The sequence below is a fragment of the Cylas formicarius genome, unplaced genomic scaffold (genome assembly GCF_029955315.1).
Source record: "Cylas formicarius isolate icCylForm1 unplaced genomic scaffold, icCylForm1.1 PGA_scaffold_10__41_contigs__length_53128322, whole genome shotgun sequence".
Classification (NCBI taxonomy): domain Eukaryota; kingdom Metazoa; phylum Arthropoda; class Insecta; order Coleoptera; family Brentidae; genus Cylas; species Cylas formicarius.
The window spans coordinates 9,101,367-9,127,303 of NW_026844214.1; the positions used below are offsets into that span (position 1 = coordinate 9,101,367).

General features: G+C 34.3%; 2 protein-coding genes across 2 annotated transcripts in view; both read right to left on the reverse strand.

Moving 5' to 3' along the window:
* The window catches only part of LOC132700557 (eyes absent homolog 2), a 64,050-nt gene that overhangs the window by 8,362 nt on the left and 29,751 nt on the right, over window positions 1–25,937 (reverse strand). The window contains exons 3-4 of the mRNA XM_060667958.1: window positions 6,852–7,048; window positions 422–599 (exon numbers count right to left, since the gene is read on the reverse strand). Of these exons, the coding sequence (XP_060523941.1) occupies window positions 422–599; window positions 6,852–7,048 (375 nt within the window). The remainder of the gene's footprint in view (window positions 1–421; window positions 600–6,851; window positions 7,049–25,937) is intronic.
* On the reverse strand, window positions 2,359–4,765 carry LOC132700551 (dynein axonemal intermediate chain 4-like). The gene has a single exon (XM_060667945.1). It carries the CDS (start codon window positions 4,720–4,722, stop codon window positions 2,548–2,550), a length of 2,175 nt encoding a protein of 724 aa, XP_060523928.1. The 5' UTR covers window positions 4,723–4,765; the 3' UTR covers window positions 2,359–2,547.

The following is a 25,937-nucleotide window of genomic DNA, read 5'->3' on the forward strand; positions in this document are numbered from 1 at the left end:
GCAAGACATAACCATAACATTATCTAGTCAGCCTACCAACATAATATTTTTTTAAATCTAACAATAAGAACCTTTTTCCGATAAATATCTTCATGGGCAGCTTATTAAATAAAAAACGTTTTGTCTTGCGACTGAAAATATACGTTTTATGTTATGTTATGTTAATGGAAACCAGATGAAAAGTTTTGTGTCATAGACTGTCTCAAATACTGTCTCAAAGAACCACATTATATAATGGGTGAGAGAAATTAGGACATGCTCCCAACCTTAATTCAAAAATATTTCTAAAATATTAAACAAAAAAAACTTAAACATAGCACGAATGACTGTTTCATGTGTAGAAAACTTTGTATTGTGTTTTTGTCGAATTCCCGAAGATTTGGATCTCAGCGAGCTGAATTGTTTGAATTTTAATGGTTACCTATTGTAGTACTGATGCGCAGATGCCGCTGCATACGCCTGTGGATAATCTTTGTCGTATACAGCGGCACCCAAATCCACCGATGGCCCATAAAACGACGACGAAGCCGAATCTTGCGAAGCGAGGCCTGTTACGTCCGTTTCGGCTAATCCGGGACTTTTAATCTCACTTTTGACACCTGGAAAAGATATAGTATTTGACAGAGAAACTTGTTTGTTGTATAGGCTTGTTTGTATAATAGTTTGCATTTAAATACAGTCAATATTATGTTGTAAAGTTGTACCATTTTGCACTAGTATGGACAATAAATAAAATTGGAACATTATTTCAGTAAATCAAATTGTCCAAAGCACTGGTAATTGGTCGAATTAATTATGGTGTTTAAAATTTATGAATGTTAGGGTATTATAAAAAACAATATTACTTTTCTTAGCAATTTTGCTATGGATGTTTTTAAAAACAGCCTTCTATTCTCGAAACGAAAAAAAAATGGCGTTTATACTAAATTGAAGCTAACAAGTTCTTTAAGCAAGAAATTTTGCCATGTCCGGGCTCGAAAATCAAGAAACTTCAGGGGGCACCAGGAGTTCAATAGCCACCGCTATCGTCGCTTCAAAAAATCTTTACACATTTACGATTAGTATCAATAATAAGAGAAAGTGTATATTCCTCATTTGATTGCAATCTACTACAATTGCAATAGCGTGCGGAAATGTATTGATTTGTTTTTGATTTGATTTTTCCAAAAAATGTCCAATTACCCCACATTTACTCCACATACATATATATCCGCTTGTCTAAATAAGCGCAAATTAATCTTTTAACATATTTTTTCTACTCCCGTATGTAAAATACCTAATTACACACCGATCTAGCGTGCGGGAAGCGTCACTTTACCACGTCAGTTTCGTTTCCCTCGAATCCGAGCCACTTCGGACATTTCCGGGATTTTATCGCACGGGTTTGGGAGCAATAGGATGTTTTCGGATATATTTCTCACGCTTGGAATTTTGACGTTTGTCAATTCTGACGGTCATGTCAGTGAATGTTTTCGTCTTGTTTTGCGAGAATATATCCAAAAACTAACGGTCGTAGAAAAAGCATAGCATGCAACACGTGCGGTAACAATTTTTAAGTCACTCGTTTATTAAACACTCGTTTCGTTGCGCTCCGCTCATGTCAAATAAACTCGTGAGTCAAATGCCGTTTGCCGCACTTGTTGCATAATATACTATTCTAGACCTCTCAAATCTTTACTCTTTGAATCGTTGGTTTTATTCCAAATGACATTTATGTTGTCTACGGACTCTGCTTAACATCCTATGATAAGTACAGAGTTCAAAAATTACAAGTGATTAAATATACAATACATGCGGTATATAGGTTATTTAATGCAATTACACCAAAGGGTACCGTATAAGTCGCTGCTTTCGCACTGACGTACCCAACATAATTATTTAGCTCAAAGGTCTCCAGCTCACTCAACGAAAATTTTCAAAGGCTCTTATTGTTATTGCGAGACTAAAGTAATCAACAATCTGCCGAATAACCTCAGAATATTAAAAACTGAAAAAGCATTCAACTTATTATCAGTCATCTTTTATCATGACAGTACATTTTAATACTTCCAACTTTTAACACGTTTATTATTCAGTTTTTGGGATTTTAGGTTTAGTGTGAAGTCAGCATTATTGGGATGTTGAACAGAACTACGCCTATACAATCGTTTCTTATTATCATTAACAACAACAACATAACGCACTTGTTATTATTATTATTATTTATTAAATGTTCTCATTTTAGATTTTTGTTTTAGAGGCACCAATCTAGTTATATTTTCGCCACTTTATGGTGGTACTTAGGATACATAACGGTTTTTTTTCGGGTAAAAAATCACCGGAAATAGGACGAATAAGAACATCTGATTACATTTTATTTATATCGAAGCAAAATAAACAGGATTATACTCCAACATTTATGACCTGTTACAAATATTACGTTCATATTTTAATGGTCAACCTAATCAAAGTTTGCAATTTGTTTTAAATTAACATAGCAAATAAATGTTAAATATTGCGATATTCTAACAACTTTTCGTCGCAAAAGTGCCTTCAATTGTTTTGCGGTTAATCTAACTTCAGGTTCTTTCTCATCCTCTTGATTTTCTGCATTAAATTTGGTTTTGTCACTAAACTTTTCTGGAGAACGTCGAAAAGTAAACTTTCTTGGAAGAACGCGGGAAACGGCATATCCTCTAACGAAAAAACGTGAACATTCCCGTCGACATCGCCCACAACCAAACACCTGCCGCTGCTCGTAAACTGAACGATTGTATTTCGGGAATTGGTTGGCGACTGGCACTCGGACTGAGGTTTATAAAACTTTCTTTGAAAATCCCAAAGAACGATGCTTTTGTCGTATATGGTTGCTAATATGGTCGAATGGGTGGGGCTCCAGTCCAAATCCTGAACGGACGCCATCGTCACGTACAGTTCTTGTAATGGTTCGGCTATACCTTCACCCCATAGTCTTACATACCAGTCGTCGCCACAAGTAGCGTAAATTTTCTTTGAGAATGGTGAAAATTGCAAGTCGTTGATAGGGCCTTCGTGAGCCGAAAAGGAATCCATATGTTGGTCCAAATAATTTACGGAACATTTATGAACAACCCCTTCGTTGGTGGCAACCAAGTAAATGGTTGGGTCGATGGGGTGCCATCTCAGTAATCTGGCGCCCGCGTATCGCGAAACCGGCACGTTCAAGTTCGAGCACTTTCTCATGGAGCTGTAGCCCTTTAGCACGCCGTCTGCTTTTGCGACTCTCATAATTTGTTGTTGTTGTAGTTCTTTGGCCGTTTCAATGGTATAAACGATTACTTTTCCGTCGTCAGAAGACGCGTATATTTGTTCGCGTTTTGTAGACTTGTCGGGGTTCGGACGCCAATGGACGTCCCATAAAACCTCGAAGGACGGTATATTTTCTGCAATTATTTGTTTCTCGCGATTCGTAACGTTTAAAATAAAAATGCGCCCGTCGTAAAATCCGACGGCAAGCAAATTGGTGTCCTTGCTAGAAAAACTTAAAGCTGTGACGGGATTTTCGAATTTGTAAGTCCGTTCCGGTTGCACGGGATTTTTCATGTTCCATATCATGACCATTCCGGTGGTTTGCTCGGCGAAATAAAATTTTCCGTATCCGACCGCCAATAAATCCTCATTCAACGGGTTCCATTCCATACAACTGACGCAGCGTCCTTTGGTCAGCGAGTTCGAAAATGTCCAGAGTAAATTCAAACGATATTTGTATTGAATATCCTCCCGTAAATCATCGGGTTCCGAAAGACCGCTAAATCTTTTTTGTTGCTCGTAGAAGCGATTATTAGCTAGTAATCGCTCTATTACGCAAACGGCCTCCAAGAATCTACTGTTTTTCATAAGCTTGTACAGCTGTCTTTCGTCGCTAGACATTCTGTAGCTCTCCACGGAACCAGATTCCGAGATTTTACTGTAATCTACAAGGTCATTGTCGGAGTCGTCGGAACTGTAAATGTTCGGTTCGGCGTCTTCGACGGTCAGCAGGGTGTCGTACATCTCCCAATTGGACGCAAACGCGGCAGTGTTGTGCTTTCTTACAACTTCTGGCGCAGTTTTGCGAGATTTCTTCAGCACTTTGACCGTTTGCGCTTCGGCATTGACTACTTTTCTGTGACGACCTTTTCCTTGGGTAAGGTATTCGTATTGTTTGTTTTTTTCTTCAACTAGGTCACCCTCTTCGGAGTTTTTGATAGCTATACAGCTTGGTAAGTCTAGGATAAAAATCGTATGCGTTTCCGTTAACGTTAGGCTGACGTGGGTAGGCGCGCGTTTCATATCTGGTTCTGTTTCCAAACCAATCTTGTCGAAGAGTTCGGTGTCCGATTCAACCGGTAAGGTTTCCTGATCTGTATCCGTCAACTGACTGACAAGGGAAGGTTCGAAAAAATCCGCCGAAGCCTCGAATATACTTCCTTGATAAGTTTCACCGAGTTGCTCGGTGCGAAATTTTATCGTTCCGGCTTCGGAGGCGGCCACAAATGCGACGGAGCTGCTCTCTCTCGCAGACAACGAACCTTCGTCGAAAATACCGATCTGCCTTTCTTTACACAACCCCAACAGTTCGGGGTTCAGAGGTTTTGGCGTGACGTCTTTGCCTTCATGGAAAACGTTGACCGGGGCCTTAGATTTAAGAGCAGCTTTAGGCTTTCCGGCGGTCGGGGCAAGCGTTTTCTTGGTCAGCTGAAATGTATGGCGCGTTTCAGTCATTCTATGAATTCAACACCTCAAAGAGGTTCCGATAAATGTCTACTTTGACAACGTTCTTTGTCGCTACCCATTTTGTGATTGAAGGGCTCGTCGCATTAAGTAGTCAGTAAGATTTGTGACGGCATAGTCGGCAATAAAATGCCAGACAGAATAAAACAGATTTTCATCTTGGTTCCACTTATTTTTCAACAGAGTAAGAGAAACACAATCAGTTATACTTGGCATTTATAATTGATAACTAGTACGGCCATATTGAGAGATAGATTCATGTATTTTCTTTGTAATAATAGATCATGACGTCCCTTAATAAAATTTAGTTTGTATTTACGATGAAACATCTTGCTACTGCAGTATCATCGTGCATTTCCTCACATGCAATATTTTGATTAAAAAATGCATTTCACTAAGTATAGAATGAGATCCTGATGTCGTATCAATAATAATTAAAGGCGGCCTTTCGAGTTTCAGCAGCAGTTTTTTATCCGATAAATAGTGCATCTCTGTGGAGTGTACGACATTGAGGAGTAATAATACATAAAGGTATAATACGGCCAAAAATATAGTGCATTTATTGCTTTGACGTATTTTACAGTACCTTAACCGCAGACCGTGGTAAAACCCAACCCAATAGATGTTTATTCTGCATTAAGTAGGTCTTGCCCGAAATGGACCGTAACGAATATTTGTAGAAACTTGACATTTTATTTAAAACTTCTGAGTTGAAAGCGCATATCAGAAGAAATAACACTGCACAAAAATTTAGTGATAGTACCATAAACGTAAGTCGGCAAGAGGTAGCTAAAATATCAGTAAAAAGCTGGACTAACTGTGTAAAACAAGTAACAAAAGAAGAAAATATACCAGTGGAACTAGATCAAATACTGAGCCACCTTCTTTCTTGGTTTTATCATCGACTATGTTATCACAAATCACACCGACTGTAAATATTTCTAGTGAACAACAATAAACAATTTGTCGTAAAACATTGTTTCTGCGTATTTCCATGGTTGCCCGTTTTGCTTAATTATATAGCTGTTATGTAGGCCATACGGGGGGTCCGGTCCCACAGGAAAGTTTTTAGGAAACCTATATAGTTTAAGCAAACATTTTAAAATTATTCTTATTTCGAGCCAGAAGAAATATGTTCCAGATGATGCGCTGGCGGCACTTGAAATTACAAATGAAGTAACAACCTTCTTATTTTAATGGAACGTTGTATATGGCTAATTCGGTATTTAACTGTGTTAACTAAAAATTCGGGTTGTTCAAAAACTGCATTAATTTAGCGCTAGTTTGTTCCATTATTACGCCATAGTTGATTTGATAGTTTTAGCCTCCAAAGTTTCACTCCCTACAATCTGATTTTGCAGACTTAGTTGGTTCGAAATATTCTACTTAAACAATCGTCTGCACAATTCATTATGATTTCCTATAAAAAATGCTTAACATTGTATTGTATTGTATTTTGACTCCATTAAATGTTTTAATTGAGTCATGATTTTTATTGAATTATTTCAGCATGGTACAGTTTTTCTTGTTACAAAAAACTTTTCTAGGTATATACACAATGATTTCATTTTAATGTGAATTTGAAATAAAGTTCCAGAGATACCTGGAAATAAGGATAAAAAGCAAATTCAATTTGATTGTATAGCGCCGACGTATAATACTAGAAACTTTTTGACTTTTTACTTTTATCGAATTCGTAAGGACATTTATTTATGTTTTCTAAACAATATAATATAATAATAATAATAAAAAATTTATTTTGTTTGTAGAGGTGGTATAATATATAACAATCCTTAATACTAGGGACGGTAGATTATGTCTACATCTTTAACACATAATATATAAATTATTTAACATTTGCAAGGATTGGGGCTGCTCTAAAATAATTAATTCTACGATATAAAAGTTTCAATTTACCTTAAAAAAGAGCTCCACAAAACTTTTGTTTCTAACCTTAACTTCTGGAACCACAAAGTTGTTTACCTTTGCTTGGCAACTGCACGGATATTGATTTTAATAGCACGTGGAATATTAATTGCTTAAGCTGGATTTGCATTCTAACAAAAAGAAACGATTCTTTCGCAGAATAAGCTGCGTATAAAAAAAAAAACTTTATTTACCCGGTGCATCCAATAACGGCCAGCCAGCGACCGCAACAGCTGCAAAATTCGTGGATGCTGCCAGGCAGGTTGCAGCAGAGCTGGTCAAAGGATCAGCAGCAGTCGGTCCATTATTGATGATGCCAGTAGCCGGTGGCGATCCACAAGTGGACGAAGAATGACCACTTTGCGGGCTACAGCACGGCTCGGTAACTAATCTGAAAGAAAGATTATGCAAACTTATAAGCACGAGTAAAAATTATACACATATTTTTATGGTTCTATTTGGAACATGTATCGTTTGTTTTTTCTAATTCTAATTCCGGATGTTGTTTTCCAATAATGAGTTATGATGTTATTCTGATGCACCAAACTGTTTCAAAGGACTCTTTGTTCGTCGGTTTTGTTGAGAATCAGACGTATGTGTTATGTTTTAAGCTATCAAAGAAACGTGATTGTCAAAAGTCGAAATATATTTCGGATAAACTACTCGCCTAGTGTAAATACAGCCGATGGTTAAGAAAACAAATGCCGAACTAAATAATAAGCGAAATATTTACTTCACTGCGCAATCATTAAGTGAGAAAGCAAAGTGGAAAGTACAATAATCATATCAGTGTAAGTATATATCACTTTTATCGTAAAATATGACAAAACTTAATCATTATCTCACAATAGGTACACTATGTTTCATACGAGATTTTATATACAACATTTCCAATTTTGTCTCAATATCAATTCATCCATTTGTTTGAGCAAATAATTGAGGATAAACTTATGTTCTGCGTTTATACCAATATATCCTACTTCATTGTCGTTTTGAATTACAAATATGTTCATTATGGATTCCCAACCTGGAAGTTGAGGTTCTGTTTCCGTCGGCTTTACCAAAATACGCTGATTGTAGTCGCAAAGGTCGGTAATGTGTTTAGCATAAAAGTATTAGTACTTAATACGCCTTGCTTGCTGATAATACTTTGAAAACAACATTAACACAATATTTTTTAATTTAAAGTAATTTCAAAAATTCGCTTTCAATCATATATCTATTAGATAACATAGGGGCCATTAATACTGTGAAACTGATGCCCCTCCGACGACTATAATATTTACGTAAAGAAATTTTGCATACAAACTTGGCACTTTTCTGTTTAAACAGTGATCCCCACACTCATATCGTTTTTTCCTGAAAATTTAATACCAGGGGACGTATTTTGATTAATACTCATGAAAAAATGTCGCTTTGATGAACTGTCAGTAGTCAGCGGTGACTGTTGAACGTCGCAAGGTCTTACTGCTTCAAAGCGACATTATACTGAACACGCTCATGGCAAAGTTTTTCTTTTTGCGAGCAAAATAATTTGTAGTAATTTTTTAGTTCTCAATAAATAATATTTGATATCATACCTGTCCGCCACCATAGACTATCAAAAAACAATAGTGTTCATCCCATTATAATCTTATAACAATGTCGAATTTGTCATTATTAATGTTCTACTTATTTGTAAAGCTAGGGTATAAACTGTTCAATATTGGTCTAAATATTTACCGAAGGGAGAAGCCCAATTAATTATAAATTAAAATTTCGACAACAAACACAAAAGGGAAATGTTAATAACTTATTAAGTAAAAAATAAAAGATTCTAAGGTCTCTTCTCCTATGACCCGCAGATGTCGCTTTTATCGGAAAAGAGGGTCCAAACACGTGTAACATATGAAATATAATATAACATATAATGAAATAGAGTAACTCCTATAGACTATGTACAAATCTTTTGGATGGGTTGTTGTTGTTGGGTCGAACTTGCTAACGTTTCTGTTGGTTTCTTCAGAGCTTGACTGAAACTGGCTCTCATTTTACTCTGTACCTGATTATATATTGTGATTCCCATATTGGTGACAGGTAAAGACCTGTGTCGCGGTTAAGCTTGTTAGGTTGCTTATAAATTTCTATAGACTCTTGGATTTTTCATTGGTAGAAGAATTGATTACATGAAAGAATTTTAGTTTTATCGAATAAAATTTTATGTCCGGTTTCGTGATTGTGTTCCGCAACTGCTGATGAGTTTATTTGTCTTAGTCTTAAGGCATTTTCATGTTCTTTGAGCTTAGCTGATATTTTTCGTCCTCTCTATCCAATGTATCCTTTGCCGCATATGCATGAAATGCTGTAAACATCTCAAATGGAATTTTGTTTTTAACGGATCGAAGATGTTGAGAGATTTTTGGACATGTTGTAAATCTGGTTTTGACATTCTCAAATGTTCTAAAGAAATAGTTCTTTAGAACATTTGATATGTGGTCAGTGACGTTTTCAATGTAAGGAAGGACAACAATAACCTGTGGAAGTTTCTTTCAAAAATTAACTCCTAGATCTTTGATACTCGAAATAATTTCGTAATAATATTTTATTTATCAAAATGAGTTTTCATTTCTGTAACATAAATTAATTAAGTTACTGAGTTATTAAGTGTAACTTGTCACAATCGTTAGTTGATTTAATAATAAAGCTTAGTTAAACGTCATCAATAAAAAACAAAAGCAGACTAATTCTAATTCTAATTCTAATTTATACCAAAGAGAAGGGGCCTAAGGTGCTACCCTTGGGGCAACCCAGATATGACGTTTATCGCTTTTAAAGATCAATTATTTGAAAAATCTGTTTATGATAACATAAATAGCCACTTAACCATGTTCATCCATTCCAATTAATTTAAGCTTATGTAATAACTTGAAATTAACAAAACTGTTCCTTAATTAATTAAGATTCAACACGCTGTGGCAAAATGTGCCGATTATACTTATAGGTCTATTGTATATTGGTTTTGAAAAAGAAACAACAGTTTTTTAGGAATAGCGGAACTCCCTCAGGTTCACGAGCCTTGTCAATATCAAAGGTATAAAGCTATAAAAATATGATTGAGAAGATTAAATACTGGCACAGTAATCGGCACGCAGCACAAATATTTATGTTTAAATTTACTTGGAAATGCGTTGGTTTTATTTATATAGTCTAGTAAAGACTAGATTTTCCAAATGTTAGGGTTAATAGCCAATTCTGCACAGTACATGCATACTGAGAATAGCATACCTCTGTTAAATTTTTGGATAAGAGTTTCTGGCATAAAAGTTTAGCATCGGAAGAAAAAATACTTTTTAGCATCAATATCATTTCCACAGTATGTACCAAGATATATTTCAATTGTAAGGGGTGTTTTTTTTAGATGTATAGAAGTTTAAGTTGCAATAAAACAACGATGGATTATTCGATTGACATGAATTTTATTTATCCGAAAGATAATCTTGTGGCATTACATTTTAAATATGATTTCAGGCATATGACCGCTACGCCTGGCGCGGATGTAGTCCAATCTGGATGTCCCATTTTCGATCATTTTTTCCAACATTTGTGGCCGTATATCGGCAATAACACGACGAATGTTGTCTTCTAAATGGTCAAGCGTTTGTGGCTTACCACATCTCCTGGACATCATGGTTATTCAATTCAGGAATGAAAGAGTTAGTAATCATAGCTCTATACCGATCACCATTGACTGTAACGTTCTGGCCATCATCGTTTTTGAAGAAGTACGGACCAATGATTTCAGCAGCTCATAAAGCGCACCAAACAGTCAGTTTTTCTGGAGGTAACGGTGTTTCGACATACATTTGAGGATTAGCTTCGCTCCAAATGCGGCAGTTTTGTTTGTTGACGTAGCCATTCAACCAGAAGTGCGCTTCATCGCTAAACAAAATTCGCTTATGAAAATCGGGAACGACGGCAATCTCGTTTTGGGCCCATTCGACGAATCTACGCCTTACTTGATGATCGTTTGGCTTCAATTCTTGCACGAATTGGATTTTGTAAGCACGTAAACCAAGATCCTTCCGGAAAATCTTCCATAAAGTGGATGGACGCAGATCCAATTCCTGTGCTCGATGGCGGGTCTCCCTCAATGCTACCCTCTACGGCAGCAATAGCTTCTTCTGTACGCACCATACGACGTCTCTGGGGATGCGAGTTGTCAATAAGAGTAAACGTGGTGCGAAACGTTCCATGGTTAATCGAATTAACTGCTCTGATGGACGATTTTGTTTGTTTTGTTTGTTTGATACGTATTCCGCACAAAACCATTATTTTCGAAATAAAATTGCACTATTTGCAAGCGTTGTTCAGGCGTGAGTCTATTCACGATGAATTGCCAAACCAAACTGAGAATAAATCACTTAAATCGGTCGCCATCTTGAACAATAATGCCAACTTAAAGTTCTATACATCGAAAAAAAAAAACATTAGAACATTAAAGTACATTTGTTGATCAGTATCAAATAGTTTGATGCATTGTAATTGCTTAAGTGAATTGATTTTGTTGGTGACATGAATCTTAGTATATTGTTCAACACACTAAAATTACAATTGTAAAAGAACTATGTGGTGTCTCCTTCGCAGAAAAAGAAATATTTAAATCCACTAAAAAAATGTCTTTTCGTGTTCGGACCATCGTCGTATTCCTACGTCCACGGTATAAAAGACGTTAAAATAATTACCAAAATAAAACGAAACGGTGGAAACACACACACACACTTATGTTTACATAAGGAAGCCGTGCGCAGCGACAGAGCGTAAGAGACAAACGGGTAGGGTTAAAAATTAAAAAGGAATAACAAAAATACGACAAGCTGTTCGCAAGCTGGTTGTAAAATCCGAAAGTGTTGGACGTTTTAACAGACACGGACAAATATAACATTGTAAGTGTACACACACAGGCATAATTCGTATGCGAGACCGGGATAAGTGGAAATTAGAAACGGGTGTGCAAGATCTTAAACGCATACGCGTTCCGTGATACGAAACAAGGAAAAACCGCCAGAAGATCATTCATGAAATCGCTGTTTATGTTCGCCACTTTAAAATGAATGGTTTGGTGCGTCATTAATTTCGTACAATAAACGTCGAGTTTGTTCAACGCAATTTTTTTAAGACCGCAAGTGACGAAAGTGTTCATGGGATGTGCTTAATTATTTCTTTTTCATTTATAAATAACAAACGTAAGTGTAACAATTGCGACACACCTTACAAAAATAACAAAGTAACAAACACAAGAAGATAGTTTTAGAAAAATGGTACATTGCTATCCGCGTGTGTTTTAATTGTGTAATTTAATATTTATTTAATGAAAAAATGAGGGGTAAACCGCAAAGGGAAAAGTGTAAATAATAATTTCTTATGTACTTGCGATTCCTTGAATTCTTCCGGAATTCTTGGAAATTATTTATTGTAATTCAATTTCTTGATATAACCCATCACAGATCTTGTAGTCAATATTTTTATTATTCACAAATATTAAATTTAATGTAATACATTTTACTCGTTAAAATAAATTTCGTTTAATTTATGACGCCTTTATTGTATTTGTGATCATTGCTTTGGAGCGGATAACATGGTTTAAAAATGGAATATAGTTGAAATTCCTCTGCTATTTTAATTTTACAAATACAAAATTTAATATGTGTCACATCGAGGAGAGTTCGCGTGATGTAATTGGTGGATCACCCATCATTTTTAATTAAAAGATTCAAAAAATAATATTAATAAAAAGTAACATTATTTAAGAACATTTTTTTTACTTGGTTACCCAAGATTTAATGGATTTCAATTTGAAGACTTCCTAGACAAGATCTACCAATGGAATTAGTTTTCTTTTCAAAAACAGAAACCTCATTAAGAAAGGTCAAAATAGAAACAAGGGAGAATCGTTAAAATTATCTGTGTAATATGCAATAAAATTTAAATCAGATAAAAGGTTTGAGAGAATCTCATAATCTTATTAAAAGAGGACTACAAATTTGAGTAAAAACATTCACTTCTAACGTTGATAAAACTGCTTTTAATTTTTTAAAATAATTTGTTAATAAGTTAATTTTTTTTAGGTTGAGTAAAGCATTTAAACTTATTGCATGAAACATTATCTAACTTTGTATTAATATCATTAATAAAATATATAAATATGACTATATAAATGAAATATTTTTATGTTATTAACGAAAATTTTTGGAATTATCTTTCGCGCTTGCCTCTAAATTTCACTCACTAATGTATTTTCTTTTCATACAGCCATTTCACATACTTATCTCCTTTTACTGGTACATTCAAAGAGATCTGGGAATATTTTGGAAAATACTGCAGTAAAAATGTTACATCTACACTGAAACCTGTCGAATTGACGAACTGTCAGCGGCCATGTTGATTGCGGAACGCCGGGCATATTAAATGGCCCATTTCAATTTTTGTTTCATTTTCGTATAGCATACTTACCTGTGCCTATTATTTATAACTAAAAAATAAATCTGTATTTTGGTATTGTTTACTTATTAATTAAGTCACAAAAATTTAAACCGAAAATTGAAAGTTTCGTCCTTTTCAAGAAATAAAAAATATTGATTAAATATACAAATTTAGTAACATATGCTTATTTAATGAAATAATACTCCTGAAAAAATACCTATATACATACATACATTTTCCGTTCAATACATGTTTTAAAAACGTTTTCGAATTTGTAAATACCGGGTGACACAAGAAAGTGGGAACACTATAAATTTTAAACGGCTTGAGATAGCGATTTGAAATTTGAAACGGTTAATATAGACTGAGTTCCCAATTATTTGACAATATGTAGTTAATGGTTGCACTTCCGGTTTGAACGGAAACGACAGTAACTATGGTATTCTAAACGGCACAACCTATTTTTTTGCATTTTTAGATTCAGGAAATCATTTCTAAGTACGATAAGATGGTTTTTCTTTGTTTTTTTAAATTTTTGTTTAATTTTTGAAAATTGTGTCTAGGAGGCCGTGACCATTATAAATACTATTTACCGGGTCACCTGATCATGGCAAAAATTGTAAATGAAATTTTTCTTTACTTGTCTAATGGCAAATAGCATTTAATCTAATGAACTATTAATTTTTTAAAACCGGTACTTTTTTTGCAACATTTTGACACCAAAATTATTATTCTCGTCATGTTTATCTAACAGAAAATTACAATATCATCAAGTCTTCTTACAAACTCAACTTCATAAAGATATTGATGAAGTTGAGAAGAATAATAGTCGTGTTTTTTTTTTAATTCTCCTCACAGATTTTCTTAAGATGTCTAATTCTAATGCCACTTCTCTTAGCGACGCAGCTGGATTTACGTTGACGTATCCCACAACATTGATTTCCATTTCTTCACTTATAATAAAATTATCATGTCGATTATTTTGTGGATTTCTCATTTTCAATTCCAGTTTTCTAAAGAATGTGCAAAGAATGTGCAGGAAGTTGACATGCCGGATAGCGGGCTGCATACAATGCACTGGCCTGTCGAGTTTTTTCTGCGTTCCCCATATATCAGAATCATATCAACTTTTTCTACATTTGTAAATTGATTATTGTTTTCCATGATAATCCAAATGATAACACGACAAAATTGATAATCAGATAAAAATGCATAAACTGTCTGAATTTTCAATCATGCCCAAAAATGGATTTACTTATCAGGTTTTTTCCTTCCTGTGAGCTTATTTTTTAACGGATTTTAAAAATTTTTGCGTCAAAAGGTTGCAAAAAAGTATCGATTTTAAAAAGTTTTTGTTCCCACTAGGGTGCTATTTGAAAAAACTAGGTTATTCGAAAAAATTAACAGCTCATTACATTAAATACTATTTGCCATTAGATAAGTAAAGAAAACTTTAATTTACAATTTTTCATATGATCAGTGACTCGGTAAATAACATTTATGATGGCCACAGCCTCCTAGACACAATTTTCAAAAATTGAATAAAAATTAAAAAAAAAACATATCCATATTTCAGATCGCTATCTCAAACTGTTTAAAAGTTATTCTTGTGTCACCCGGTATATCAGTTTGCATGCGCTTTTTTCGAAATGTTTTTAACAGGACAGATTAATATATATTTTATTTTATTCGAATATGTATAGGAAGTATTGTTTGACCACTAAATGATCAGTAAGAATTATATCGCTAAATCTTAAAGTAATTAATCCCATTCTTTCTTTAATACAAATGTGCAATGGAAAGATGGGAATTTCCATTTCGAATTGTCTTTTTCTATTGTAAAATTTGCCATTTTAGTTCGAATTCGCTGTATGTGCAACGCTCAAGAGTGCGGAATGTGTCACTTTAAGACACCAGCTTTGTCACCCACGGCCGCCAGTATCTTCGAACATTTCTCATTATCCAAAGATCAATGGTCGTTCAAAAAGCATAGCTGCAACCATCTGATAAACTTCTTTGGTCACTCGTATCAAACACTCACTCCTCTCGTGCCAAAACTTACTCGTGACTAAAGTGTCGTTTATTAAACTTATAAATATCAAATATAACGTTTGGATATTGCTATCAATATTCAATAAAATAGACGCAGGTAGCCAACAACAACTAATCGATTATTTCGCGTACGCTTCGTAGTCTGTGAACTTGTCTAAGCGTATTGAGTTACCTATACAAACGGGCACCGCTCGTAGTTAGTCGTATTTGAGATAACGCTCACGAATTCCAGTTGCGTGGACAAATTCGTTTTACAAACGCGAGACAAATCCTCTCCCGCTCGATAGCGATAACGAAAACCACTTTTATATAGATGTCGTTTGGTCCAGAGATCGCGTTGAAATAAAAAACAAACTCGGCCTGCGGCCAGGGCCGTTGAAACCTATGCATGGCAGGCGGCGGGTGGGCCTAACACAGCACGCTGCGACCAGGAGGTCCGGCGCGTTATGTGACAAAACAACCGAGAAGGATCGATCGGGCCTCTGATATTGTGTTCCGTGTTTTTTAATTGTTCACTGGACCATTCCGTGCGGCACTATCTTGATGTTTCTGTGCCAGACAATTTGCCGTCAAATTAATTAGATCGAAGATTCTTGATGTGATGATTTTTAAAATTTTTAACAGACCCGATTTTGATTAAGGTCCCGCCGACCCACCTTCTTTGACGGCATTGTAGATCGCCACGCGCAGTGAACCCCATCTAAACTGGAATGGCAATTAATATAATTAATAAAATTTATAAATATGATTATATAAACAAAGTATTTTCATGTTAGTAACGAAAACTTTTGCAATTATCTTCCGCGCATTTTCACCTACTTAACTGCGCACGGAGTTCCACAGGGTTCTATTATGGGTCCATTATCGTTTTTAGTTTATATTAATGATCTCTCTGACCATATGGACCCTGTGACTGCTGTTAATTTTGCAGATGACCACATTTAAAAGATGAAATACGAATGTAGAAACTAGAAGGGAAAACACAGTTGGCACAAGAACATGCCAATATGTGGGTTACAGCGAATCGCCTAAAATTGAACACTCGTCAGTGTTTTCAACAAATGTAAATATTTCGGAAGGAAGATCTGCGGCAGTTGTTGGGTGTAGCCCTGGATGATAGGCTCTCTTGGAAGGATCATATTGCTTATTTAGTAAAGCGCCTCTCAAGTGTCAAGAGCAACCAGAATTATATCCAACGCAGAATATAGAGACCATTGTTTTAGACTCTTGGGGTTATACCACTGTCATCGGTATACTGTATCACACGGTATTAGAAATTCATAACTCAAAAAACATGTTTTCAATTCACTCAGTTAATTATAAATATCTCACTTCCTTCTCAAATTTGGAAGAACTAAGAAGTTTAAATACACTAAAAGCATGAAAAACTCTCTGGACCTAAGTTTATACAACTTAATTGTAAATCAAGTTACAAAGTTCCTATATAAAAATTTTAAAACCAAAATTTTTTTTTTGGGCATTTTTTTACTCTGTAGAGGAATCGATCAACAGAAGATAAAAGATATTACCTGATTACCCGATTCTTGATGGTAGCCACCGTTTGGTTGTGTTCGGCATCTTCCTTTCTTTTCATTTTTATTCCCGTTTGCTTTTATATGTTATGTATTACGTTGTTCTACCTATTTTTATTGTGGATTTTTTCTAATGTATATATATATATATATATATATATATATATATATATATATATATATATATATATATATATATATATATATATATATATATATATATATATATATATATATATATATATATATATATATATATGTATATATTGTATATATTGTTTTCTCTTTTGTACTCAGACGTGCTGTAAACTATGTATTATAATTCAGTCAAATAAAAAAAATCTATCTAACACATTCAACGAGATCTGGGCATATTTTCGAAAATACTGCAGTAAAAATGTTACATCTACACTGAAACCTGAATTGACGAACTATCAGCGGCCATGTTGGTTGCTGAACGCCATGCATGCACATATTAAATGGCCCATCTCATTTTTTGTTTCATTACCGCTAAGCATAATATATCATTTTATTATTTGTATAAGATAATATATATCTACCCGTATTATATGTAAATATATATATAATCTAGTACCTTTCTACCCGTAGGGTGTAAGGGTGTATTATATGTAAATAAAAAACAAATCTATATTTTGGTATTCTTAGTTAAATTACAAAAATTTAAACGGAAAATTGAAAGTTTCTTTAATTTTCTTTTTTCCTTTGATTGAAAAATGAGCCTAAGTTTGCATAAGAAAAAGGAAAATGATAGAATGGGGTGTTCTCTTTGTTTACTTACTTCCGATACAACTCTATACAGGGATTTCCGCCCCTATTATACCTACGGTAAAGGTTAGAGGAAACTTAGTGCATTTGATAACCGGCTGCAGATTTACGATAGGTCAATTAGTTTGAGAAATATCGACGAAAAAACGAAAATGGCGGATTTTGTTTTTCGCCCGCCTCAACTTTCATTTTTTTATGGTTGGCATATTGGATTTTTCGATTTTTGGAATGAGCGTAAAATTTCCCGGTCAGTATTATTTTATAAGTAGGCCATGATTTATTTGTTACCCTTTTCCGTCTAAGGGGGCTTTGACTTTGACGTTAAATAATTCAAAGTTGTATTTTAATCAGTAGTACGCTTTCTTTTATTAAAATCATAAATTTAACACTATGTAAGTCAGGAACTTCTTAAGCGGGCAGTTTGACGAAAGACTTATTTCATTAAATGGTCCGATCCTTGATTCCCTGACCTTTCGCCCTTGGATTTCTTCTTCTGGGGTCACAAAAAAAATGATTATATAAGATTATAGAATCCTTGAGACAAACAGTTTCGGGAATATCTAGAAACATTAACGAAAGTACATTTGTTAGAGTTGTACGAAAAATAGTCACCAATTGCTAAAAATGTCAATCCACGTTATTTTGCAAATCTATTTAATTGTGTAATTAGATTTTACATTACTTTACTCGTAAAGTGCAAATTAAATTAAAGAAGACTTTTTTTAAATTTTTTCTATTTAAAAAACACATAGCTGGTAATTTACATAACATCTGACTTGTTGAGAAATCGTCCTTTATGTTCATCTTCTACTGAAAATTCAATGCGTTTTTGCGTTTTTATGTGTACTTATTAATATTAATGTTAAGTGGTATAAAACCTTTTGTGCACTCTTTCGAAAAATTAAAAATCCAATATCTATGTCGACCATATGAAAAATGAAAGGTTAAGGTGGGTGGCAAGATAACAGAAGACGATTGAGACTGTCATATACGCTATCTTACTCATCTTAAGAAAGTATGCGAACAATGTCACATTTTGCTGCCAATTCAACCGATTTGGGTTTACTGGCGAAAAACAAAATCTACCGTTTTCGCTTTTTCGCATATATTAACCAAACCAATTGAGCGATGGTAAATCTGAAGCCGGTTACCACTAAGTTAGGAGGAGTTAGAAGTTGAGGTCCCAATATAGAGAAGCGAATCTGGGACACATAGCAGGTGTATGTCTTTTATCAATATTTTTATTAAATAGTTGTAAAAGATAAAATTTATAATAAAACATCGAAAAATGCGCATACGAATTAAAAAAAATGATGGGCAAAAAATTGCAATCTATATTTTTAAAAAAACAGATTTAAAATAGATACCTATATATATTTATATTTTTATAGAGTGTTTTTAAAAAATTACGTCCACGGTCAGTTGGAGATTCGTCATCGAAAAAAAGAAAAAAATCCAAGATACTGGATATTAAATATTTTTAAACGGACTTTTGTAGCAGAGTGATCGTTTTCTTTGGTGAAAATTTTGTAGAACTAAGTTTATTATGTATGGAGTCAAAAAAGTTGTACTTTTGTGAGATTAGTCAAAGGAAATAACTTAAGTCAGCTGCGTTGATAATCTTATTCGATAAGATACCTCCCGGGGCGGACTTCAAATCTACTTTAAGCAAACTTGGATGCTAAAGATTTCCGGACCTACGTTTATGTGATCGTTTTCTTTTTTTGGGGTCTGAAGTTAAGCGTTGCCATATCATACGCCTTAACCTAATAACCTGTTACAACCATACGGCTACTAACCCCATACAGGCCCTGCCTATGTTGATAGCACCGGAATTCATGAAGCAACTACGTAAAAAGTTTTTGTCAAGATCCATTGAATATGCACGCTATTTAAAATCTCATTTTTAGCGAATGACCTTGCGGAATTCGACAACCAACATGGCCACTGGTAGATCGGCATTTTTGCGGTAGTATTTTGTCAAAATATGCCTAGGTTTCGGTAAAAGCTGTTCGCTGTTTACAAAGAAAATGGCGAAAAGTGCAGGTTAATCGGTGAAATGTAGGGGCATGCCCGAAAAATACTAATGCCGCCTGCGATCTTTACCGTAGTAGTTCCACTGCATTATCTAATACCTATATGGTCACAACCCATGTCATTAGCACCCCATAAATGAAAAGATTATGTGTCCAGATCGGATATGTTTCGATATATCTCGATCGGACGAACTTAACTTAACTTATATCTTGTCCAAGAACTAAAATCCTACATATCAGACAGCTCTGATCTGGCGCTGCGTATTTTCGATTTACTATAATACAAGATCGAACCCTTGTTTGGGACGTTAGTGATATATTCGCAAAAGCAGACACAAGTGGTTCCTGAACGTCTACAAAAAATATACTGAAAGGGAAAACAATATCTACGTTTCTTAAATAGACTTAGAATAGTTTACAAGCTCATCATAAACACGTTATCAAGTGGCTCTTGTAAATTTCTACAGGGCGTCCAAATAGCGTCTCAAACTGCATATTATCATTTATTATTTATTTTAGAAAAAAATGTTAAATACAAAAGTTAGAGACAAGACTAAAAGAAACAATTTAAAATCATTTTCAAATATACCGGATGATTCAGACATATGTGGGAAACCCCTGTACATTATTGCATCCGTAGATACTCCCTTTTATACGCAATCACTCAATGTAGGGATGTTATGGTCTATACCGAGTGTTTTCGGTTTTATGGTCGGTTTTTCGTCAAAATTGTGTTTAATACCCGATATTTTCCGTTTCCGACGGCTGTAATTTATTATGCCAACAATTTTATAAAGTGGTACAGCCATTTATCGTATGCTTATCTTGAAGTTAGTTCGAACGTTTATACAGGGTGAGTCAAAACGAAAAATATTAACTTTTGTGAAAAAATCAAATGGAATACTCTGCATATTATAATTACATTAAATATTCCTATTAATATTTTTTGATATTTTCGCACAATATTTTGTCGGTAAGTTTAGATATATGCTTAATAAAATTAAAGGAACATTAATAGGAGTAATTAATGGAAATCTAATATACAGGGTATTCCAGTTTTTTTTTACGAATATATATTTTTTACATTTACTTACTTCAAGATACGGATACCACTTTATAAAATTGTTGGCATAATAAAATTACAGCTATCGCAAACGGCGAGTATTAAACACACCGCATTTTTACAAAAAAAATGGCTATAAATCCGAAAGCACTCAGTATAGACCATAACAACCCTAAATTGGGCGGTTGAGTATACAAGAGAGTATCCATTAATATCATAATATTCAGGGTATTCCATTTAAAAATATTTAAATTTGATTTCCCACATATTTATGAATCAGCCTGTATATTTGAAAATAATTTTAAACTGTTTCTTTTAGCCTCATCTATAACTTTTGTATTTAAATTTTTTTTCTAAGAGAAATAATAGACGAGATATATTACTTTAGCACACTATTTGATTACCCTATTTAAATTAGGTGCTTTAAAATCACAGGCGATGATCGTACTAAAATAGTTTATTAAATAAAATTAAAAAATGAAATTTAGGACGAGCGTAGCGAGTGCTTTAAAAACGATCTGCGATCATTAGTCTTGGGGTACATTTTTGCAAAACCTTACGAATACATTCACTGAGTGACCTTTGATGTAACTATCAAAAACTGCCAAACGAACAAAATATCCTGCGGGGTTAAAATCTACCTAAAACATCCGATTGTTCCCAAATCCGTGACTAAAGTACCGGAAACGTTCCAAGTGGTTCGCAACACTACGTAACGGAGCTGATGTCCTAATGTGCACTAACGCCGGTATCTATTTATGACAGAAAACTGAAAGAACCTTTTGCTCATCTGAAAGTCAAGTCAATTAACCAACCATTGGATGAGCCAAAAATAATTTTTCTACATTTTTTTTGCCTTTTCTTTTTTATATAAGCATATCGTGTCGCTTCAACTAAACGCGCTGACTCAAAATTTATCATCCACTTTTTTAATTGAGCAGATTTTTTATTGATTGACAGAAAAATTGCTAGTGGGTTCCAGAGGTAATGCTGGTCAGGCAGGGCAATTGTAAACTTACTTCGCAGCATGACATCTTTATTTAGTTTATTACTGGATGTAGTAAATTGACACAGGAATTCTGTTTGTCAGTTTTGAAAACCGTGTCAAAAGCCTCGTCAAAACATACGGATCATTTTTGAATACGGCACTGTACGTGGCGTGTACTGGACAACGGCTCTGACTGGCCTTTAATAATATTTACATTAATAAGAATTGAATTAAAAAATATTCATTTTTAATTATGTTATCGTTATTCATACAACGCTTGCTATGTAAAATACTTTATTTTTAATACATAAAATAGCTGCCAAAGAGTTATTTGTGTAACTAGTTCAAAAAGTGTATATTTGTTCCACGAAGTAAACGCAACATAATTACGGAAATTCATACAGTTACGGAAATAATAGCGGTCAGACGTTATCCCTAAGGAACTATAAATGTTCTCGTCAGCAACATTTTGTATGGTTGTAGAAGAAAGTATAGTACTTAAGACGATGCAAAAGAGATATTACGGAACTTGCAAACTTCCTATATTTCGTAAAATATCTCAGTCAAAATTTGTACGTATATATGTATATGTAACGCATTTTTAACATTATATTTGTGCTAAAATTTTGTAAAACATGCCGCCTCCCGGTGCTAAGATCCATAATGCTGCATTTATAAAAAAAATCTATATAAATAAAAACAAAATATATCTGTCAGCTGTTCCATCTCATAATAATCACCGATGTTCGTATTTCTTAACTTTAATTTAACATATTCTTACAGCGTTGCCAGAACTGTTCATGTGTCGGTTAATTGCTACTTGAGATCGCCTCTTTTGTCGTATTTTTGTCTATTGCCTGCTCTAAAATACCCAATTATGCACTGATCAGGCGCGGGTAAAGTGTTACTTTAAAACGTCAGTTTCATTAAACACTGTTGACAGCGATCGGATGTTTTCGGTACATTTGGCATGGCATAAAAAAGGTTGATCGAACGTCACTCGTTTATTTTTATTTTTATTTTATATTTTATATTACCTATCTAAATTTTCCATTATTTATAGTGCTGAAAACTTTAAAAACGAAAACTTCTGTTTGTCATTGATTGCATTCTGTGGCGCGCTTTTCTTTATTACCAAAATTTTTATAACCAGGCTATAAACTCATTTAAAAATGTAGTTTGCTAATTATATTTCGTTATTTTTTCAATGTAAAAGTATACATTAAAGTATATTGTTGTTGGTACCTAATCAAAACTGTTCGTCCTTATTTTGATTATTCCCGCATTAAAAAAAATCATTGTTTTTTCTAACTAATCGTTTTTTCATCTCCATGAATCTTTAAAGTAAAATGTGACATCTTCTGCCAGTAGGTGTTTAAGTTTCCTCCTTTACTGCCATCCTCTCCCACGCATTACTTGTTCGATTTTTATGATTTATTTACCTTGGTCTTGTAAAAATTATCTGCACGGTTCTTTAGATGCCGGACATCTTGCTAAGATTTCCCTATTTTTGTCCGCGGCAACACCGCAAATATTCCACAAGAAAATATTTCCTGTTAACATGTGCTGGCCAAATGGTTCTGCCCCGATCTCTCTCTTTCTCTTTGCTTTTGTCGTTCGGAGTCCTTTTTGTGCCTTTTTGTCTCGAAAAGCGCCATTAACTCCCGCGCTGTTCCTTACGGTTGACACTTGTTGTTTTCTCAGAGCCTTCATTTCAAAACCTATATGCTGCTTTCGGCCTGCATGGCAGTTTAATGTGTTTTCTGAAAACCTCCGAGCGACCCGTCGAGTCGTCGGTGGACACTTTGCTTTTAATATGTCAGTTATGCAGAATGCCTTTTTGTTTTCTTTCTAAATACGCACCCGAAGGGACCTTTATTAGCAGATGTACTTTTTATCTCACTTTGTTAATCTAAGTTTTAAAATCGGAATGGATCTCATCAGAATCAAACGTCCTAGAAAATTGTCTATTTTCGAAACAAAACTTTAAATGACTAAAAAAAATACCTTTGGCCTAAGTATTAAAAGCGAAGAGCGGTACTCTCTGAGGAAAGTAACAGGGATAGAGAAGTGTTCTCATGCGGAAGCAGTTCCACAGGTTAACGAATTAGTATTTGCGTAAATGTAAATTGTAGACATTTTATAACAGAGTAAGTTGTTTGTTATTTGTTATGAAATTTTTGCAGGAAGCTATTTAAGACTATATTCACTATAGCAAAGTAATAGTGAAACATACAATGAAACATAAAATTAATGTGGAAAACTGTGAGCGACTAAGACAAAAAACGTCAATATAATTACAGCAATCATTCAATAATTTCATCAACTGATAGAAAGGACCTTTGATCAAAAAAATGGTTCTTGGAGTTACTATATGATGCCCTTAGAGTAATGAAGGAACATGAAGGTTGAGCTGGCTCAGCAACTCAGGGCATTTCACTAATGAATTGCAAAGTTTATATAAAAACTGAAATGAAAGGTACCTCCTACGATTCAACAGCGGGGGAACCTTAAACATTAGTAATAAATCACTCTGTGGCAGTCCCCTAGCCGGGTAGAAACCATTTACATGAAAGTGAAAAAAATTCAGACACTTTCTCTGTACATTTTCAATTTGAGTGATGTACTTACCAAATATTGGTTGCCACATCGTTGAAACGTACTCTAGTGTCAAGCGCACATAACTATAGCGTAACAGTTTTAAAGTATGTTTCCTTGCAAAATCTCTAGAATTTCTCACTATGAATCTCAGCATTTTGAGTGTACCTCCACAGACTTCATTAACGAGATTTCTGAAGGAGAGTTTTGTGCCAAACGTTACACCTAGGTTCTTAAAATTGTCACATTTTCTTAATACTACGTTAATCAGATGGTAATTAAAGATTAGTATCAGTTTTGTGTGAAAATGTCATTGCGAAACATTTATCTGTATTTAGAAGCACACCAAAAATCAATAATAATAAAATGTTGTCAACTTTAATCATGTTTATGGCAGTTGTATTCTGTTGCTGGAATGCGCACGTCAATTCGAAATATAATGGACATAAAACAATACAATTTTATTTATGAACCACTTTAAAAATTAAAAGCAAGTAATTCAGTTGATTTTATAATGTTAATCGTTGAATGCGATAGTCAGTTAGAGGCTCTAATTGTTCTTCGAAATATCAAATCAAGTTAATACAAAAAATACATTTTTCAAAATGGCGCTTTCTCAGAAAAAGATTTTATTGTTGAAATTAAAAGAAGTCTATTGTCTTTAATTGACTTAATACAACATTTTAGACAGATGCATCATTAGGCATTCTCAATTGTAAGTGTGTTGTCACTTGATATAGTGATAAATTTGTCCGATACGTTGTGTAATTGAGACAAATAAAGACAATCGAAGTCCCAAGTGCTTTTAGTTTCACCAGTAAAATATTGTCTTCCAGATTTATTCTATTACCAACTATGCATTTGATGCTATATTTTGATCATCGGTAAATTTAGTATCTCCGCATGAGTGAGATGAAATAACGATGACCAGGATGAGGAAAATTCACTGGTCTCAAGCACAGGTGAACCTGGTGCTGTGAAGCGGTATAAAGTATAGCTTTTAAAAAGGTGTCCTTGATCCTCCCTGCTACATAATATTAAACGTATAAAATAGTTTTTCTACTGTTTTCAGTCAAAAGAAAAAGCGAGAAGGGAAGGTTTTATTGATCATTTGCATTTATTTTTTTTCCGTGTTTCCGTTACTAGACATTCCATTTTTGGTCCAATGACAACTCATTAGAGTTCGGTATTAGTATGAAGAAAAGCATCGACATCAAACATCACAACAACACACAGCATGGAAGCGTGATAGCTGAAAACTAAATGCTGATAATGCTTTTTATGAAAGATTAAGTTTTTTAACTGAATGCGTATATTATTATTATGCCACAAAGATACTTTGGTCACGAGTATGAGAGCCGAGCGTAGCTGAGCCAGAGTTTAATGAACTGGTGTCTGCAGAAGTTTATAAGTGCGTTGCATGCAATAGTTTTTCTACGCTGATCACTTTTTTAAATGTACCGAAAACATTCGATCGCTTCTAACCCGTCACTAAAGTAAAAGAACCGCTCCAAGTAGCTCGCGACAGTATTGAAGGTGAACCGTGGTAATAGTAAACGATGTTTTATGACTCTACTGTTCTAATATTAACTACTAAATAATTTTTAGAGCATTGCCCAGACCGTAAACTTTAAAATGCAGAATAATATTAATAAGAAAAATCCAAGACTACTTTAATAAAATAATGAAAATTATATGTCAATGTTTACCTTATATGGCACTTATCACGAAACAGGTTCAAGAAAATGCATTTTCTGAGTGGTATA